General features: G+C 42.4%; 1 protein-coding gene across 1 annotated transcript; it reads left to right on the forward strand.

Annotated features, from left to right (window-relative positions):
• Positions 1-616: 616 nt before the first annotated feature.
• Positions 617-14,308, forward strand: VGLL3 (vestigial like family member 3). The gene is made up of 3 exons (XM_030471929.1): positions 617-866; positions 6,303-6,803; positions 12,958-14,308. The coding sequence occupies exons 1-3, from the start codon at positions 635-637 to the stop codon at positions 12,999-13,001; spliced, it is 777 nt and encodes a 258-aa protein (XP_030327789.1). The 5' UTR covers positions 617-634; the 3' UTR covers positions 13,002-14,308.
• The last annotated feature ends 6,124 nt before the right edge of the window (positions 14,309-20,432 follow it).

Raw genomic sequence — 20,432 nt, forward strand, 5'->3', positions numbered from 1 at the left:
TCGTATAATAAAAAAATTCTTGGTAGTGAGTGAAAATTTTTGTATTTTGAGGACTTTGATAATACACTGGAAAATGTTTCAGGAAGCACCAAATTCTCCTGTCTTTACACCTTCAGCAGCGAGTAGATGTGTGGAGTCCAGAGGCTCATGTACTCTCAATGGGGGGAGTGCTGCTGGCAAAACCTGGTGCATGTTCAGCTGGACGGGTGAAATGCAGACCCTGTGTATCTGGCCATCCTTCCACAAGGCTGGACTTGACCTCTGTAGCCTTTACTGATGGGAATATCCTTTCCAGGTGTGAGTCGGGAATGAAATGTTAGAGCCTGTGTTTTCTTTTGAAGGTATTGAGTGAAAGTGGTTGCTGATAAATAGTGGTTGTGAAATGTGCCTGAGAAGCAGGTCCATTTGTGTGCGAGGAATAAAGACTCTAAGCGGCACTGGTTATCTCCTCTTTGTGAAATGTCAGTGTAAAGTATCCCTGTATTCCAACTGCAATTATGAAATGAATATTCAATGTATTCAGTTATTTTTCTTTAAGGAAACCAGATGTTGAGCTTGCACTCAATGCCATCACTAATACATGTCTTGTTTGTTTTGTTTTTAATCCCAGAAGAAGTTAGCTGTATACAACAAGATGCAGGAGTCTCTGGAAGTGACCCTTCCCAGCAAGCAAGAGGAGGATGAGAAAGACCAGCCTGCAGAAATGGAGTACCTTAACTCTCGCTGCGTCCTTTTCACTTACTTCCAGGGAGATATTGGTTCAGTTGTGGATGAACACTTTTCAAGAGCTTTGAGCCAAGCCAGTAGCTTCAATCCAGAAACTGCCCTTACCAAGAGTAAGGCAGGGCTAAGTCCTCTGTGGAGAGGTAAGAGGAGCAATAACCTGCTCTCTGTGGTGTGGCTTATCTAGTCTGTGTTACAGTAACGCATATTGCATTGCAGCTGAAATTTTGCTCGTCTGCGGAGGGGGAAAAATCCCCCTCAAATTTGAAAGAACTGAGGAGCTTCTTGGGGTTGAGCGATCTGAAGTGTTAATAGGGAAAAGAGGCACCAAAGGCATGAAAGAAACAGGCGTCTCCCTCTCTTGCCATAACCTGCGGCTCTGCGGAGGCCTGGGAGGAACAGGGCAGAGCTCACAAGGCTTCACAAATGCCTGGTGGAGGTTGGAGGCTTATTTTTAAGCTCCAAGTGTGAAACTTGGCCTGTGAGACAAGAGCAAAGCTTGTTTGGGATGCTGGCCTTGAACGTGAGAAGACCCATGCAGCCTTTTTGGGTGACTTTGCCAGGTGATTAAGATTCATCTATGGCTGCTTTCCAGATGTGGGGGAGCCAGCCCAGGCTGGAACAGGCTCAAATGCAAGCCCTGGCCAGCGTGGCTACAGCCGTGTGGCGTGGTGCATTGCAGCCTGCCCATAGGCAGAGCTCCCAGGAGCGACATGGCCATTGTTACTGGCTTCCTCTGTGTAAAGTGGGGATGATGTTACTCTGCTTCTGAGCAGGGAACAGAAACATGGTAGGTACTGCAAGGCGTTTGCACACTGCCATAACATTTACGTCTTATTATGCACATAAGCAAGAACAACGTAACAAAGAACAGATCTTGTCAGATATACTAGGTAGACCTTACAGATAAGATTTCAGAAGTGGTGGCTGGAGAAAGCGTGCCAGTAAGATGCTATTTCCTTTTGTTAAATGTGGCAGTCTGGGTAGTTTTTCAGATCCACAGCTGCATTATTTCTGATCATGTCCTTATGTGGGCTGGCAAAGGAACACGAACTAAATATCGTGAGCCGTGGCCTCGCATCAGATTGAGTGAGAAAGATACCATGAGGATCCTTGTAGGAGTGGTAGTGTTCATAGTCAGTGATGTTGAGGTGAAAGTGTGTTGATGAAAGCCGCAGATAATAAAGACAGGATTTTTGGAAACCACTGTGAAAAGAAAAATAGCTCAGAACGACTTGCTTTCCAGAAAGATGATGACAACTCTGAGGAAGTTTAAGCAAAGGTCAGCACAAGTGGCTAGGGAGCTAGAGGAATTTATGGCTTGAGCCGGGACCATTAATGTTAATAGGAAATTTTCCGTTGACTCGACTGAGAGCAGGATTGAACCTATGCTTACTAAAAAGGAGACTGAAGCATTTATAAATGGCCCAGACAGGCTATAAATGTTTTAGAGATGGGATCGAGGCAGTCCCCAGAGACACCATGCCTACAGCAAGCCCTCCTCACTGAGCTTGGAGGCATACCATGGATGGGGTTGTGTGTCCCTCTGGCCTCAGACAGACCCTGCTGTTTTCCCCTGGCTCGCCCTGTGGTTGCACAGCCCTCCCCAAGGAGCTCTGCAGGGGACAGGATGGCCTGACATAAAGGTTCTTCAGCCATGCTGCCTCCTGACCCCGTGTGCCCTGTGCCGTCAGTGGGGAATGGAGGTCTGCGTGTCCCGAAAGTCTTCTGGGAATAGAGTAAGGGGATATGCCTTCTGCTGTTGCTGCACCTGCTGAAGTGGAATGAAAATCCCTGAGGAGGCTGCTGGGCAGGGCTGCTTGGTTCTGTGCTGTGTACACTGAGGAAGCTGGGGGTATTTGCTTCTCCGGAGAAGAGAAGCTGACAGGAGTTTTATCAGGCCCAGATGAGTTTCTGAAACATGCCTGCTTGAAGGAAGTGCGGAAGGAACAATGCTAACGACTTGGTCTTCTGGTTCCCGTCAAAGATGCTCAGTTACAGCAGATGAATGTGAATTCGTATCCCATTACCTAAAGCAGTTAAAATATCATTAACTTAAAGATATTTTATAAATACCCTTCATGGGTACATGGAATTTTTGTCAATAAATTACTTAAAGATAAATCAAAAAGCTTTTGCATTTGCAATAGCTGTTTTGGAAGGTATAAATTTAAATGGAATGTGGTGGGCATGAACTGGCTATTCAACTCACAGCATTATTTCTCCTCTACCTGAAAGGAGGGGTTAATAATGTTTTCTGCTTTTTTTTTTTTCATCTTGTTGTGTTGTTGGGTTTTGTTTTTTTTAGCGTCCTGAGGAAAGAGCAAATTGTCTTTTCCTCATGAAGGTGATGTTGTGGGGAGGTTTGTGTCAAGAAGGGATTTTGTTTATGTTTAGAAAATAGAACCTGTTGTCCTGAGAAAAGACAGCAACTTGTGTGTTGAAAATACTAATCAGTTTAGGCGAAAGTGAACTTTAAACCTGACTTATTGTAAAACTTTGGTAACACAGACATTGAATGTTCAGTTGTAGGTGTAGCTTACCTGAAATCTTTTGCAGTGACTAATGAAACTAATGATACCTTAATGGTTTTTTCTTTTTCTTTCCTCCCCCCCCGCCTTAACTGAGAAGTAATGTTGTACTACAGAAAATTCCATACATTGTCTTCTTTACAGCATATGCACTTTGGCAAGTTTTCAGTGCATGTTGGACATCCACCATGAACATTTACATTAGTCACCACTTTGTGGTATCTGAGATGTTGCCATCTTCCTGTGCTTAGAATAGGAAATTGTGGTAACTGCAGCATCTTTCTTGGCAGACGATTTTTGTCAAATGCCTCCTTTCCCTCTCCTGAAAGGCCATGGAAGCTATCCACATTGGCTTTTTTTCTCTCTCAAGGAGAGTGCTGAAATTGCTATTTCTCCATTGCCAGGTCCCATAGAGGCCACGTATCTGACATGATGGTATCTGTGAAGATAATTGGTTGTGCTTGCTGTTTTAAAGGTGGGAAGGAAAGGAGACACTTCAAACGCCATGGAAATGTATGGTGGTTGTGGATTGTTCAACACAGAGATGGTTCTTATTGATGGGATTGCTGCACACTTAATATTTAATAGCATTCTCTTTGAGCACTCAGAGTGGATGAAGTTTTCTTGCATGCTCATATAACCTGGATGGATGCTGGATCTCCAGTGATGTGACTTGCCCTTGACCAGTGAGGTTGGCCCTGCCATTACACTCAATGGTGTCTCAGTGGGGCTGGTCCATGGCAGTTTCTGACAGTGGTAATGGCATTATGAAATGTGCACAGATTTGAAAAATGGAGATGACCAAACATGCTTTCTGTGACATAGACCTTCAGCATGATTGGGAAAGCCAAGCTGTTATACAACCTGCAATGAATTCATGCTGGCAAATCCAGTGGTTTAAAGTGTTTTTTCCTGGTATTAAAATTGTCCTGAAGGTACTTTGTGGTTTTCTGAGTTGGGTTTGGTTTTTTTTGAAGTGGGATTGTTTGGATTTAGGACTTTTCCGTGCAGATGGCAGCCAGATAGTTTCCAAAAGCTCTTGATTACACAGGTTAATTTTCCAGAATGCTGGCAATTGTCAAGCTGTGCTCCTCTGTTAAGCAGTGAGGAAAACAACAGGCTGGACATGAAGAAGTTTGGTTTTGCCTTATTTTTCGTCAGCCCTGCTGCCAACACTGTAAGCCATGTGCACTCTCCATCTCAGCCTAATCCCTTGTAACAAGGAAGAATTTACTAACAAGGAACAATACCAAATTCAGAGGGGTGCTGAGGCCTCTATAATATGCTTGGAGCTCTCTTCGGTCTTCTAGCATGAGTTACAATAGAAATACATCGCTGAAAAAAAGCAGCCTTTTGAAGAAACCCATGTTGGAGTACAGTTTGCTGGATAAGCTTGCAGCCTCTGAAGAAGTTTGGCACGAAGAGAAGTTCTTTACGTTTGTCCATAGCGCGTTTGCAAAGTTTATTTCCAATATTGGACGTTAATCAGGCTCAGGAAACTGCCTAAATCAAAGCCAGTTGATGTGTGGAAAAATTGCTGTGATTTTAATGGATTTACGACATGAATGTTGTAGGAGGTGCAGTCAGAAAACACTTACAGTTTTAATTTCTAAAATATTTTTGTGTAAGCAAAGTAGAGAGGCAGGAGCGTTTGAAGAATCTGTTCATCCTCAATGGTGTCTTCACCCAAGACTCATTCCAGTTGCTTATTAAACAAAGCAAAACAAAAGGTCATTTTAAAAAAAGAATATAAATATTTTTGTAAATGTTATGTGAGGAACAGAGGATTCCTCGTCTCATCAAATATTAAACTTCTCCAGCTTTATTTCTCTGTAGGCTATTTTTATGACTTTTCCTTCATCCGAGGTGAAGTCCTGTATTTTATGTTTCCATCTTTGACAAAAAAAAAACCCTATTTGAGCTAAGACATATTGTATGAAGCAGTACTTTGAAACATTAGCTGGCAAGAGGATTGTGAGAATGGAGATGCCAATACTTTCTTACACATCAAAAACGCTAACCGCTCCTTAAAAAGAGGAATTTTTAGGATGCGATTTCATAACATAGACATATTGGAATCCATTTAAATGTAAGTTGAGCCCTAGCTGTAAGGAGCAGTGAATCTTTTATTTCTGACAAGAGCTTCTTTCAGTTAGATGTGTCTGCAGGTCTGATCCTATTGGCTATAGGGCAACGTGATATATTCTGTAAGCAAGTAACATAAGGTAGAATCATAGAAACACAGAATGGTTTGGATTGGAAAGGACCCCAAGATCATGTAGTTCCAACCCCCCAGCCATGGCCAGAGACACCTTTCACTAGACCAGGTTGCTCAAGGCCCTATCCAACCTGGACTTGAACACTGCCAGGGATGGAGATGCGTTAGATATGATCTTTATCCCATCAAAGCATGCTATTAGTTTGAGAAGATCTGGTATTCTTTCTTCAGCCAGATGTCTCCTTTTCTGCAGCGTGACCTGGTTCTCTGTCCTCAGAAACATTTACAGCCACAACAGCTGCTTTTCTAAATGATATGTTCCAGTCAGGTCAGGAGTTAGCCTGTCTTCGTAATTCCTGTACCAAGATTGTGAGAGAGCTGCAACTCTTCAGCCTGAAGAGTCTCAGGAAGGATCTTATCAATATGTGTATATGCCTGATTGGGAGGATGAATGAAGGTGGGGGGTCCAGGCTCTCTTCAGCAATGCTTGCTGGCAGGACAAGAGGCAATAGGCACGAATTAGAAAACAGGAAATTCCATCTGAACACAATTTTTGTTAATTGTTCAGGGTGCCTAAACTGTTGAACAGGTTGCCTAGAGAGGTTGTGGAGTTTGCTCAGTCAAAATCTGGCTGGATACGGCCCTAGACATGTGAGCAAGGGGGTTGGACTAGATGATCTCAAGAGGTCTCCTACTTGTGATTCTGTAATTGCTGAGGAACCTTGAGTTCAGTGTTACAAATTTCAGAGAGTAGAAAATCATTGTGGGGTTCTTATAATTAAATTTGTTGTTCATCTTCAGTCATACTTCATTTCTCTCCTCTCTTCCAGAAAGCTCAACAATTTCAAGCCAAAGGAGCAGTTTCCCAACTTCATTTTGGACCAGCTCTTATCAGCCTCCACCTCCACCATGCTTAAGTGGAGTACACCACGATTTCCCCGTTACTGCACCAGGCACCTTCCCAACACCAGATCCCAGCAGCTGGCCAGGACACGGCCTTCATCAAACTGCCCCACCTCCTCCCCCTGCTGCATCCGAATCCTGGCATTATCCTTTAGCATCTCAGGTGAGCCCTTCGTATGCACACATGCACGACATGTACATGCATCGCCATCACCCTCATCCACACATGCACCATCACCATCCCAGCTCACACCGTGACCCCCGGTACGGGTCCCTGCTGATGCCTTCAGTCCGTGCAGCCAGGATTCCTGCTCCCCAGTGTGACGTGACAAAGACAGATCCCGCTGCTGTCACCAGCGCTACCTCAGCATGGGCTGGAGCCTTTCATGGAACGGTGGACATTGTGCCAAGTTTTGGGTTTGACACAGGTAAGATGGTTTGATTGTGTCTGTGACTTGTTTTAGCAGGAAGAATTTGAGCAAAGAAGGAGACTCCCTGCAGCAGAAGCTTGTCAGGCTTGTTTTCAGAGCCTCCTCCAAATATATTTCCAGGTGGGAATCCCTCCTGAAATTACTGTCAAGGCAGATGAGCTGTGAAACAGCCAGCTCTCACTGCCTTTTGCTGAGAGACTTTTGTCTGCCGTGGTCCAATTCAAGCCAAATGAGTTACGACATGATATGCAGGGGTTTTTTTGTTTAAATCTTGTGGGAAATGGTTAGTTAAACTTCCATGTGGAAGCTTCAGGCTTGTTCAGCTAGCTCATGTGTGCATTCACCAAAATGTAGCTCCATGTTGGTACATGAGGATTGCACCTTACTCATCAAAATTGGAACAGATCAGCATTTCCTTCATGTGTAGCATCCAGATGTCACATAGAGAGTGGAGATGCTGCTCAAGCTGTGCTCACCATCAACCTAACTTGCAGAAGTCTGTGAATTAGATCTATTTTACTGCAGGATCTCTAGCCACAAGGCAGCCTCCATGAACTATATCAGCATCTGCAAGCTTTGACTGGCAGGCTCTCATCTCAGCATCAGGAGCAGTCTAGCAGCCCTCACTGTTCATAGGTGTTTGTGATGGGGTGATGGGTGGCTAACAGTTTCCAGTGCATCCATCCTGGAGCTCATGTGCACTACTGAGGTCTCCTTTTAATGCTTGGTATTTTTCTCACCAGCAGCAATCCTTGCAGATTAGTACTTCTTAAACACTTTATATTATTTATTAAGGAAATACTATGTTTTAATCTCTATTCCCTTTTCCTTTAAGCATCAATTTGTCTCTCTTCTTGATAGTTCTAGCTGATTCAGTGTGTGAGAAGTACTTCCTCGCTTTGATTAGTATGCAGGGGAGCGAAGAATTGGTAGAGAATAAAAAAAAGCTGTTTCTTAAATATGAAATACTATGAACCTAATACAAACCTCTCTCTTTTCCCTTAATAGCAACTAGGAAACAGTGGTCTCTTCTAAATACCATGGCACTTGCTGCCTTAACACCGGACAATTTTATATATTTTAATAGCATATCCAGCCATGCCAGTGATACAAGACGAATTACATTTTAAGCTTTCGGGTATAAAATGATAATCTGAAAATACTGAGATTTCAAGTTTTGTCCCCCTGACAAATTCTGCAACGGGAATAAGCTCCCTTCTCTGAAACGCAAGCAAATTGCCACTGCCACTGGTAAAGGGGACGAGCGCCCTTGGTCTGACAGTAGCCCCAGCAGTTCAGTTCCAGAGCTCTGGTATTTGACTTACCTTTTGGTAAGTCGAGCCAAGAACTGTATATGGGATTGTTAGAAAAAAGTACTACCTGACTTAGGTATAAATCCAAACTAGACTGAGAATTGTTTCAGTGCTGGGCAAGTTGGTTTGCTTACTGCTAGTTTGTTGGTAGTAGTATGTCTAATAAAGCAGGTGCTTTTTCTCTTTTTCTGTAAGAGCACAAGACCTCAAAAAGGACTATGGATCCTAGCACTACATTAGCCTTACAGGGCTAACATAGCCTTTTCTTGGTGCTGCCTGCTCCTTGTGAAGATCACTATGAAGGACTACAGTTGGATGCTAATTTTTGTTAGGATCCTGACTTGGCAGTGCTTAGCAGTGGCCTACATGTCTTGTAGTTGTCTACTCAGGACAGGAAGCAGCTGAAAGGACCTGCTCAGTTAATTTCTGGTCCATGCCTGGTGTGTGCATTTTAGTCTGTGAGTTCCTGAGAAGGGAAAAAAAGAGGGTAAATGTGTGACTGGTTTGCAGGAACAAAGGGTCTCAGCAGACCAATGTCTCACATGTTTGTGAGTGTTCAAAACGGCCATACACTGAAACACAACAGCAAAACCTTATCAGGCAGCCCAAGTTTGGCATATAAGGCTTTGGAAATAAGGGAGCAAATAGTGAAACACAGCAGGTAGCAGTTATTTGTTTTCTTACCCTGCACGCTCATCTCTCCTGTGGTCTCCAAGCAGAGGCATGCTGGGAAGGGCAGGAAGGCTCTGAGCTCCCTTTTCAACCTTCCCTGCAGATTGTATGTTTGAAACAAATGCTTTGGTGGCAGGCATTCGAGGCATGATCATGCTGAAAAGAGGGAGCTTAATTGCCCCAGTATTTTGCGTGCATGTCAAATGGTGTCATCCCAAGGAAGGTGTTTTGCTACTAGGGAGAGGAGGGGGCTGCTGAAGCACCACACTGAGTTGCATCCAGCACACGTTAAGCTTTTTTTGCTCCATGTCCACTCCAGGGTAGTATCCTGTAGATTATCCACTCCAGTAGATTATCTATTATACTAGATAATCCTACTAGATAATAGTAGGATTATCTAGTATAATAGATAATCCTTTTATCTATTATAAAAGATATAATCACACAGAATTTCATATACTTTTAACTCTCATATGAGACAGCAATCTCAGCAGAGGCTCAAAACTAAAGAGCCTGGAAGAGTGTACTGTCTTTCTGCAGCATAGAAGTGGTTTCTCCAGAGTAGGGTAAGGCTACGGTGGCAAGAAAACTTCAGTTCTGGAAGTCTTTGCTCATATGACCCTAGAGAATAAAAGACATCAACCTGTGGAGCTGTCAGTGTATCGGATTCCATGAGTTTCAGATGATTTAGATAAAAAAAGCTCATTTGGCATATGCCTAGACAGTGCTTTTCAGAGCCCTTAAGACACAAAAATCATCCCCCCCACCTTACTGTGGGTCACATTTCTTGTGCTACTATCACATGCGATTATAGAAACATTTACAAAATTCCTCACGCTGAATTAAATTGAATAATAGTGTTGGGATCAGGGCGGGCTGGCTGTAATCTTACCCTCTTCCAGCTACATTGTGGCATCTGTGCCATACTAAGTCAAATACCTAATCTCATGAATGGATGATGCTGAATCACTTCAAAGGTTAAGAGGGAGTTCGCTTTGCATGCATGGGATAGTTTGGGAATTTATGTTTCAGAACAGGTTGTGTGGGACATCAGCATATCACTGTTCAGAGAGCTAACAAAGTATTGATCTGTCTTGCACATCTGTTTGAACTTACATGGTCCTGTTTTAGACGATGAAGAGGGATTTAGCTAACTGATTCCCATTAAATGTGGCTTAATCCTCACATTGTGTGCTGCAAATTAACCCTTTTAGAAGCTTCTTTATTGGTACAAGTGGGATTAAAGAAAATGCTAGTTTACATCAAAATCTGTTAAAACCTGTTACATTAATGGCTGCTGGTATGCAGTGTCTTTGCAAAGCTGAAGTTCCCTAGCTATAATGCTCAATATGAAAGTATGGGTTTTTATCAAGCATTGATATAAACACACTGATACAAGCACAGCATGTTTGTGCTTTAGGGAACAATTCCCTGCCCCTCTGATGTCAAGCAAAGCAAAGTCAGCCTCTAACAGCACTGACTGCAGCTCAGGACATATGTACAGAGAGCACTGCTGCAGCCATAATCCCACAGTGTCGGGGCTTAATCCTCATGTTTACGTTAAGGGTACACATGTCGAGTTGAGAACTTAATACTGGGGGTGGGGAGGGGAAATGCTGTTTTGCAGCGGAGCTGATGGTTACGGCCTCAGGAGCAGGGCAGGAGGATGCCCAGCACACTGGGCACTTCAGGTGATCAGTTGGATCTGGCTGCACTGGCACCTTCCAGCCCCATGGGGAGGACAGCAGAGCAACTCGCCCTGCTCCTGCAGAGCCTAGGAGGATATCCTGTCCTGCTCTTGGATAGATGTGCTGGAGGAGGCTTCCTGTAGCCCCAGCACACTAAAAGCAGAGCAGGATTTTGACATATCTGAGGGCTGTAAGTCTATCTTAAAACTGAGGTGCACATCCGCTATTATGCGGAGTTATGCACATTGAGGTACATAACTTCAAATTTAGATGAATTAATCAACATCCTCTAGTCCTGGCTAATTATGGAACATTCACTTTTGGAAATGCCTGTAGGTCAGCGTGTCATTTGAATAGAGAATTTGAGTGGTCAATCTGCTGCATTCTATAGAGTTGTTTCTGTTCACACACACCCCATGAGTTTGTCACTACTCATTGAATTTGTTTAGATGTTCCCACAGAACCTGCGTGCTGCTTATGTGGCAATTAGCTATAATGTTGGTATCCCAGAGACGGGGAGCTTTGCTGGTGTGGCAGTACTGACTCATGCAATGCAGGCAAGGGTGTCCTTGCTAAGAGGCAAATGTTCCTGCAGCAGGCTGCAAGTGAAAGCTCTCGATTAGGAGGAGGATTGCACTTGGAAGACATGTTAGGACTGCAGATAGCCTTGCCATGAAGGAGATGGGAATATAATGAGGAAAAGGCATGGAAAGTGTTCCACATTCAGTTTTGTAACTAAGGCAACTTCAGGGTTTTTGGCTGTTTCCTCTGTCTGTTTAGACTTAATAGCTATACCTTAAACCTCATCGTTACAGTTATTTCTGCTTCTTCCAAAGACACATAACTAGGGAGGTGTCTGTTCAGCTGATTATTCCCCTTCTGCTATCAGGTGGACATCCTCTTAAACAGGGGCGCGTGTCTCTTTTTAAGCTGCTAGGAGCCATATAACCTGTTTCTCTTCTCATACGCTTCCACTGCCTCTGGTGGCCTTCAGTGTTCAATGGTGAACTTATGGTGAACTGAAATCGCTTCTTTACTGAAAGGTTTCTGCTGCCTGACTCTTTTACTTTGTCATCTTTGTTTAAAAACATTGTAAACAGCAGGGGAAAACTAACACAAAATTGTCATCACTGCCTTTGAGGGAGCTTTGAAGGAAACTAACAGCAGTTTATGATAGCTCTGCCTGCGAATGATGCTGCCAGGAAAAAAAAGCAACTCTTAAGCAACAAGGAGACATTGTCATTGAGTAAAGAACCTCTGAACATGTTTTTATAGGCATACTTTGGTTGAGGGATATCCCGGTTTTTCCAATCTAAAGAAATAGGTGCAAGTGCATGCGAAATGGAGCAGGAGGCCACAGAACAGGGTTTGGCATGCTATACCTGTGCACGTTTCACTGATAAGCTGAACACACAAGCGTCCACTTAGGACGCTGCTTAGGAATCCTCCCATGGATAAAGCCATATGTTGTCATCTTTCATGTGACTGTTAATTGCTTTGTAGCTCAACTCTGAAATGATGCTAATTGTCATTAAATGTTTAACTGCTTGTAACATTGCTGTCTATGTAGCAATGATGATTTATAGTGGGAAGTACACCTTTATTTCACGAAATGTGATTTACTTGGCTCAGAAACATCAAGGGGCAGGTTTTAAATCAAGCCTAAGTGCCTTAGTACCTCTGAAAATATGTGCCTGCACCTCTTTTCTTTTTACTTTCCCTATAAATGAGCAAGAATGTATCTTCTTTGGGAAGTTTCATCTGCACCTCCCCCTCTATTGTCTGGATTTTAGGTATACACCCCATTGGGTGTAAATCTAGCAAAGATTGAATCCCTCTGGAGCAGAGAAATCCCAGATTATAACACAGGTTCCAAGCCTATAATGCTAAAGCCACAACATAGCACCACATTTATTAGATAGTCCTCACTTTTTATAAAGGAAAATGTTGGAGGAACTCATAATATATGCAATCTGAGAATCATTAATTTTTCCCATGTGGAAGTACTAGCTGTTCTTGGCTAAAAATCTGACACTCTGTAGGTGAAGTTATTTCGGATTTTTTACATGCTGGGGAACATTTTCCCTCTCTCATCTGTAAGGTGAAATGCCACAGAAACTGTGAGATCCCAAAGTGTCACAGGCCTTTTCTAAAAGAGGTAGGGTCTGTGGCTGGCCTCTATCAGGAAAAGTGCCACGCTCCAAATGAGGTCAAATCAAGAAGCGCACACATTTCGTCAGTGTTCCTGAACCACTTGAGCCAGTCTAAAACTTAAGAGTGATTAAAGTTTATCCCACATACACTAAAAAACTGGGAGCAACAGCAGTATTCCTACCAAGTCCAATAGGCTGGTAGGTTGTGGGGAGTTTTTCTTCTTTTTTAAATAAAAATCTGTTTATCCTTACTTCAGTTGCTTGGGGAGGGGAAGGAAAAAGCCGTATCAAATTTAATTTCAATCTTTTCTTTTCTGAAATGTAGGTCTACAGCATCAGGACAAGAACAAGGAAACTTCTTGGTTCTGAAGCTCAGATAAATTAAGACCAGCTAGAGCTGGAGTCAGCGCAGCTGGGCGGGTGATATAACAGTCGTTGACTCCTCCATGGGGCAAAGGACACACATGAAGATGAAGAGCCAACCATTCTGGTTTTGCTATTGAGCCTTTTGTTTGTAAGGCCGTTTATGGGTCCCACAGTGTTGGAAAAAAACAATACCCTAACTTTTCTTTCTTTCCTCATCTGAGCCTGCTGCAGCTGGGCAACCTAACTCCTTTCTGCTCCTTTAACAGTGTTTCGTTTCGTTCAGCTTGATATTTTTTGAACAGTCTCAATTGTCAGGAAAAAGACTCTCCGTTGACTACAGTGCGCCTCCTTTCAGGAATACAGTATTTTGTAGCTCTTTGTGCGTCTATTTTTGTAGAAATACAGAAAGTTTGGGTAAGGATCGATGGGCTATTTTAGGATGACATATTTTTTTAAAAAAAATTGTAAAATTGTTAAGTTCTGTTTAAAGAACTTGCTCTCAGAGAAGCACTGGCAAAAAAAAAAAAGAAGTATAAAATGCTATTTTTAGATGTCTGTGATGTGTTTGTGCATTTTGGTTTTTTCGTTTGTTACCTCAAATGTCTGTCTATCCTTTCTATTTGAAGACCTAAACCTTCCTTCTTTCCACATTACTAGATTTTGATGTTTTTGTCCTATTGTTCTAGCTTGAGCAAGTAGAATTCGCGCCTAAAGTTTCAGCCAAATATTTTTCCTGGAGTTAGATTGCAGTAAGGGTGTTTTTGTTTTCTTGCTTCTAAAGGTGGCTTTGTGCTGTGCTGATTGTCAGAAACTTGCAAACAGCTTTAGCATGGGGCAAAGCTTGGGGTTATAGGCACTGTATTTCCAACCCATCCATTCTTTCAAAATGGACCAAATACTCCTACGGATTTAAATCAGAGTTGAGTTTGGGCCGCATCTATGATCCATTGAAGCTGTTCCATTGAACACAGTAGCCTGTGGGTTATGTTTCAGGCCGTCATAGTGCTCGTGAATGTCAGGATACTCCGTATTTTAACTCAAGAGGCAGGACTTTCAGCTAAGCCATTTCAAGGGTGGTAACTTCTAACATCAGTGTTCAGGAAAGAAATGTCAGTTTTATAAAAGTGTGTGACTTGTGGAAACAAAATATTTCCAACTGGCCTGATCTGTCTGCTGAGCACCTCAAGGGAAGCACTGAAACTTTCAACTCCTGTTGACTTCAAAAACTGTTTGTCTAACCTAAGATTTGCTGTGAGCCTTACGAGACCCCAGCTGCAGCTCTTGAACTTTTAAGAACTTGCATGTTTTCAGTGTGCACAAATTCAGGCTTGGCTGCTGTCTGTACTTGGAAATGACATGGCCATGTCTAGCTACAGTGCTCTGCAAGGTGTTTGGGAAGCCCTGCTTCTGGTCTGGGCTTTGGGTTTCACTTGCATAAGGACTTTAGCTGAAGCCAGGGTGAGCATGATCCAATCCTCAATAAGAGCTGCAAGATTACCCGCGACAGCCCCAGTCCTGCGATGAGCTGGAGGTGGGTCAGCCTCCATCCCCAGTCCTTAGCGACTCCAGCGAGTGTCGGCATGCACTTAGGTGGGACCAAGTACAGGTTTGGGGCCTGGATTGCCAGATCCTAGCTATAGCTTGGAGATGTTGCCTTTGTGCTCTGTGTACCCAGGGTACCTCTGTAATATTTTCTAAGGCTCTTATAAACTACTATACTTCTGTTACCACTGTTTTCAGACATCCTTGTCTGAAAGACAAACCAGCTAAATGGAAACCAAGACATACACATGACTGAGATAAGAAACAGCTTAATTTTAAGGCAGCAAGCATTGTAAATGTAAGTTTGTCAGGTGGAGGCCACATGGATCTGCATGTGAAAGGGGAGGGGAAGTGTTGGGATGTGCATGTCACTCCAAGGTTCAGGCCTCCTTCCCTGCGCTGCTGCTTCTCTCCAAGCTTTTCGAACTTGATCCTATGAGGTGTTGAGTGTTCCCCTTGCCACATAAGAGGGCTTGACATGCTGGCACTGGAGGCGTTAGGATTATGTCACAATTTGACAAGACCTTAAAGTATGTACCTTTCTGATTTGAAGTTTGAGAGAGTGTATGAGTGCTGAATGGACTATACTTTAATATTACTTTAAATTAGTAGGGTTGTAGTTTCTCTGTTGGGGTGCTGTATTAATTGTGGTGGGTTTGGGGTGGTTTTTTCCCCTCATCTTTATAGTCCATCAGCATTTCTTTCTCTTAATAGGTTTCACTCTCATGACGACTCTCTATATAATTGCTGCTCTGGTGGAGCTAGCTCCTCAATTTGTCAATGAATTCATAATGCAATTGGAAAACTGTATGGGAGGCATTGTAGTAATAGCTGCCATGGTTCACTTCCATATCAGGACAGTATAGCCCAGGAAATATCTCAAGAATAAGAGTTCTGACTTAGGAATTCTGACAGTATGAGAAATACTGGGAGGAAAAAATCCAAGCTTTTTTAAATTTTTTCATTTTTTTCATTTTTTTCCTGGGCTTGACAAAGCTGGAAGGCAAAGAGGCAAAGTGTCCTCTTCGAAATTCAGGGCTGAAGAGTTTCAGTGGTGGTGGGAGCAAAAGAAAAGGCGTAGTGTGATTGACTTCCTGAAATAGTTTAAAGTCTATCAAGAGAAGTCAGTTCATTGCCTTCCTCTTTGCAAGTTCAGATGATGACGGACCTCCTCCTGTTTCCTATAGATGTCAAAGCAGAATGGGGCAGGAAAAAACAGGCCCACAGATTGCACTGGAATCCCTTTCTGGATTGTTTTATTGAGTTTGTGGGTAGTGGGGATGAATATGTGGTGATGTTATTGCCTCTTCCACCTCAAGGACTACTGTTAATGTGCCCAGTTTTCACTGTTGAATCTGTGAGTGTACTGAAGGAACTTCTTTTGCTCTGCAAGCTCTGGAAGACAAGTGCCAATAAAAACTTACTATCGTCTATAGCAATTCATGCACCAGTCAATTGAAATAAATTAAATTTCTTTTCCTCAGTCACTAACTGTCCCCTGGCTAACAAGTGAGTTGAAAGTAAAACCACAAATGCATAGCAGTAGCCCTACTTCTATGTTCTATAATTTGAAGGATGGAAAAGAAAAAAGCCTTCCCTCTGACAAACTTTTAAGTTAAATGCACCAGATTTACTTCTCTCTTTCTGTCTCTCATACACGCACACTTACACACACGCACAAACGTGCTTATGAGAAGCAGATGCTGTGATGGTTTTGCTCTTGAAAGAGGAGGGGAGCGCTTGCTCGCAACATTGCAGTTACAGAGAATTGATGGCAATGAAAAAGAAACAGCAAAGTTAAGACTGCTCATGTTTCCATGGTAGGGAAAAAAGGCCCTTAAAATCAGGTCATAGGTAAGTTATGTGTCTTAATGTATTAGTAAAGGAGTTGTTTCATTCTTTTTATGTTTAGTGAATTCTGATGCTGTCCTAAGAAAGTGGATGATTCATTTTTGCAAAGACTTATAAAACACGATGTACTCTGTCACAATTTCTGGGAGAACATAGGCAAATTATTGTTTTATTTCAAGACAATCTACATGCTAAACTCCTAAAAGTTGTCCAGGATTTCATTTTATTCCTATTAATGTTGAGAAATTTGCTGTCAGTTTTTGTGTCTTCATTTGAAGACTTGGGAGGGTTCAAGCTGTCCACCAGTTTTTGAAAAGCAGATACCAATTTGTTTCAACTGGGCATTTCCACCCCAACAAGGTGATGGAATGGTGCAGCTACTGACCGCCCTTACTTGCTTTCTGGAGAGCTGAATAGTCTATGCTTGGCTATTGCAAAATGCACTTTGTTCTGATTCCTATCCTCACCAGACGCACTCAGTTATCAGTTTATCTGATACCTTTTTTGTAGTGTGAAGATCTTCAGTGAGTGGCAGTTTTCTCTCAGCTGTCTACTTCTGCCTCAAAACATGCTTTTGAGGATGAATCTCTCATCGCAGCTTTCAGAGAAAGCAGAGGTTGTGGGAGGGGAGTGTCACGTTTCCCCCCACCTGCACTTAGGATCGACTTGCCTGCACCCAGTCTTTCTGCTTCTGCGTTATTGTGTCTTGCTTTCCTCCTCCCACAATTCCTTATGTGTATGTATATATATTTATATACATATATTTACACATACAGCTATACCTGGTTCCCTCTTCCACCCTCATGCTTCAAATGCACATCCTTTGGAAATGACATCACTAAGCCTCATCTGAGACTGAGAAAATGTAGGCATTTTGTTGCGTTCTCTGTTAACTCAGGAGTGAATGGAATTTTTCCATACTTGTAAAAAACAAAACCAAATAACAACAAAAAACAATAAAAAAGACCCCTTTCAAAAGCCCTGAGTTGTTGTGTCTGTAAAGATGACCATGGAGTCAGCAGAGTTATGTAGAGAGATGCAATATATTGCCTTTCAACAGACAAGCATATCTTTTTTAATAAGAATCTTTCCGGTACAAGCTTTTTCTCCATATCAATGGACCAGCAACATATATTTCTTATAAATGGTTTAGAAATATATTTTTCAAATTGACTTCTTGGCTTTGGTATATCAGCCTTTGAGCTTTTAAAGGGTATTTGGATAATAAATACTGTTTGCATGTGGATTTTTCAAAATGCTGATGCATATTGTTTGGAACTGAAATCTCATGTAAAGCAGGAAGGTATTTAAACATAAATACTGCTTTTACATATTAGCCCTATGGGCACAATCTGACAGTTGTGATGCAGGAAGATGTCCCCGTAAAGACTAAGGGACTCTTGCCTGAACAAGGTCAAACTCTAATCCAGGTGACAGCAGAGGCAGGAGTAGTCTTCTTGCAAAGGCTGAGCAGAGACGATCCTCTCCAGCATTGTACGTAGATGACTGGGCAGCCAATGCTCAATATTTTAAAATTAGACTGTGTTGGCAGGTTTATACTTATGGGGTGAACTGTTTACCAAGGGGAATTAGAGATGTTCCTGGAAACCTGTGTTTTAGCTACCCTTGATCTGCACAGTGCCCATGACCCTCTCCGTATGCTTGCTCTGCAGTCTCCATGAGTCTACAGTGGGACCTGTGAAAGCTGGGCTGGAGTTCCCTATGAAATGCAGGATGTTTTTAGCTCCCAATAAAGATAGTTTAGGGATGGGAGTAATTAAAACATCACAGTTATCTCATGCACCTGCTCATATCTCAAGCCTTCAGGATGAATCAGCTGTGCGTTACTGATGATGGCCATTTACATTTACATACAGGAGCCCAAATGCTGCTTCCTCCCCTTAGTGTCTTTGGAAATCTTTGATGGCATTGGGATCATTGGGACCAGACTCAAACACCTAAATTGCAGTCCAGTGTTGGCTGGCACAGTGTGGTGGCTTGAGGTTTGGTTCAACATTGGTGGACATCAGTTGGAATCTGCATTGATTCCAGTGAGCTTAGGCTCAGGTAACTAGTACCTGTAGACAACCAATATTTATAGCAGTTGAGGTTTACAGTAATCTAGTAAAGTATCTGCAGAACTATGCTGCACTTTCCCTGCTAGCTGTTTGTAGCTGTTGTTTAAAACCATCAGTCAAATCAGGGTCCCTCTCCACCTCCCTACCTGTTTTCCAACCCTGCTTCCCTCAAAACTCCATTGAACTTTTTTGCCCCTCTCATCAAAACTGATTGGGGGGCTTTGTGTAAAGAAAAGTGTCACTGTTTTAATTGCTGAATAAATAATTTAATGTGAATTTTATTGTTATATTTTTTATGTAGCATTTTCGGTTTGGTCTGTATTTCTGAAAAATTAGCTAATGCTTTCTTTTATTCTTATGCAACTGAAGAACTCATAAATCTCTTTGTAAATTACAGCATGCTGAGTTTCTGAGGGTTTTTTTTCATGGGATTAATTTTTAGAGCCAAAGGTTTGTCTTCTGTTGAAAATGTTGTAAAACAAGTGTTCTAAACTGGTTCTGTACAAAAGTTGGATGGAGTGAAAGCCTAGCATCAAAGGAATTTCAAAAAGGGCTCTTTTGAAGGCAGTAGCTTTCCATTTCAGATACTGTCAATTGTTTCCACTACAATGTCTCTTTTTCTTCTTTTTTTTCCTTTTAATAAGTGAAGTTGCATTAACACTAGAGTCTATTTTACAATCAGACTTGGTAGAATCACAACCTGGCACTTCTTAGTGTAAAGCCCTTTTTTATCATTTTCTGGCAGTTTTTACAGTCATCAAGTAGACACTTTACACGATTGACTTTATTTATTTGCAAAGTGCAGTGATACCCTCTAAGGAGGTAACTTTGCCCTTGCTAAAATTATTTTACAACTGCTTAATTAAGAAAAATTTGCATGCCTATGTACTGGCTTGAGGGCTTAAAGTTTGGTGTTGTGGTCACAGATCATCATTTACTGTTCCAACAGAGGGGAAAAATAAACCTCCAAACTTTGGCCAAGCACTCAGCTTTTGAAAAATTGCCACTTGCACGCAATCAGCAGGGAGCTGTTAAGAGTTTAGTTGCAAAATCCTCTAAAGATCCTGACCATATGGGATGTACTTTGCTTCACAGCATCAGGAGATGAGCAGGATTTTCCCCATACATCCTGCTCCAAGCCCTGTTTCCAGGACCAGACAGCAAACAGGGCACTTTTTCTCTATGCAAAATCACTGTGTTCTTCTTTCGTAGACTGTGAGGAAGAGATGAAGATAGCTGCCAGCCAGAAACTCAAGGAGAGGAACCTAGGAAAGGGAGAGACTGGGTTCAAAAGCTTTCTTTAGGAGAGAATGGGGTTGGAAGCCATTGGGATGGAAGCAGTCTCCATGGGCAATGAGGATGAAGATGGGATGCAGACCGCTGAAAAATAAGCAAATAATGCTTAATGATTGCTTGGCTAATACATGAAAGTTGTAGAGTGGGATGTGACAGCCATCAAAAATTACCAGAATAATGTGAAAACACAGAAATTTCATATAAACTAAGTGTCATGGACAACTTACGATAAACATAGCAGGAACTTTCTTTCTTTGAAGTGAGCTGTGTACACTGCAGTTTAGTCTCTGAGAAATGATGTGGGAGTCCTGCTGCTTTAAGACAATTACAATTATCCAAAGCGAAGCAAACGTACTTTAGGAAGAAGCTAGGGGATAGGAGCTAGCTGTAGTGCTTTTTCTTCTCCCTGTAACTTCTGCTCTCACCAGAGTAGGGCTCCAGCTGCATTGCCCCACACCTGGGTTTGCCAGGCATTCATGGGGGTTATTTCTACATGCTCGCATTGCATCAAGAAATGAGAGCAGGGGAAGTGATGCTCAAGAGTAAGCAGTATTTTGTGACTTATTCTATTCATGACGATCAAAATCCTCCATTAATGTAAATCAGTGTCGCTCAGTCGGCTTAAATGACCTTAACACCCATGGAGAAGCTCATTAGGTCACACCTG

The sequence above is a fragment of the Strigops habroptila genome, chromosome 2 (genome assembly GCF_004027225.2).
Source record: "Strigops habroptila isolate Jane chromosome 2, bStrHab1.2.pri, whole genome shotgun sequence".
NCBI classification, from domain to species: Eukaryota; Metazoa; Chordata; class Aves; order Psittaciformes; family Psittacidae; genus Strigops; species Strigops habroptila.

Coding starts and splice junctions, on each gene's coding strand:
- VGLL3 (XM_030471929.1), top strand. CDS start 635: ATGCAGGAGTCTCTGGAAGTGACCCTTCCCAGCAAGCAAGAGGAGGAT. Junction 867..6,302: donor GCTAAGTCCTCTGTGGAGAG/GTAAGAGGAGCA, acceptor CCTCTCTTCCAG/AAAGCTCAACAATTTCAAGC. Junction 6,804..12,957: donor AAGTTTTGGGTTTGACACAG/GTAAGATGGTTT, acceptor TCTGAAATGTAG/GTCTACAGCATCAGGACAAG.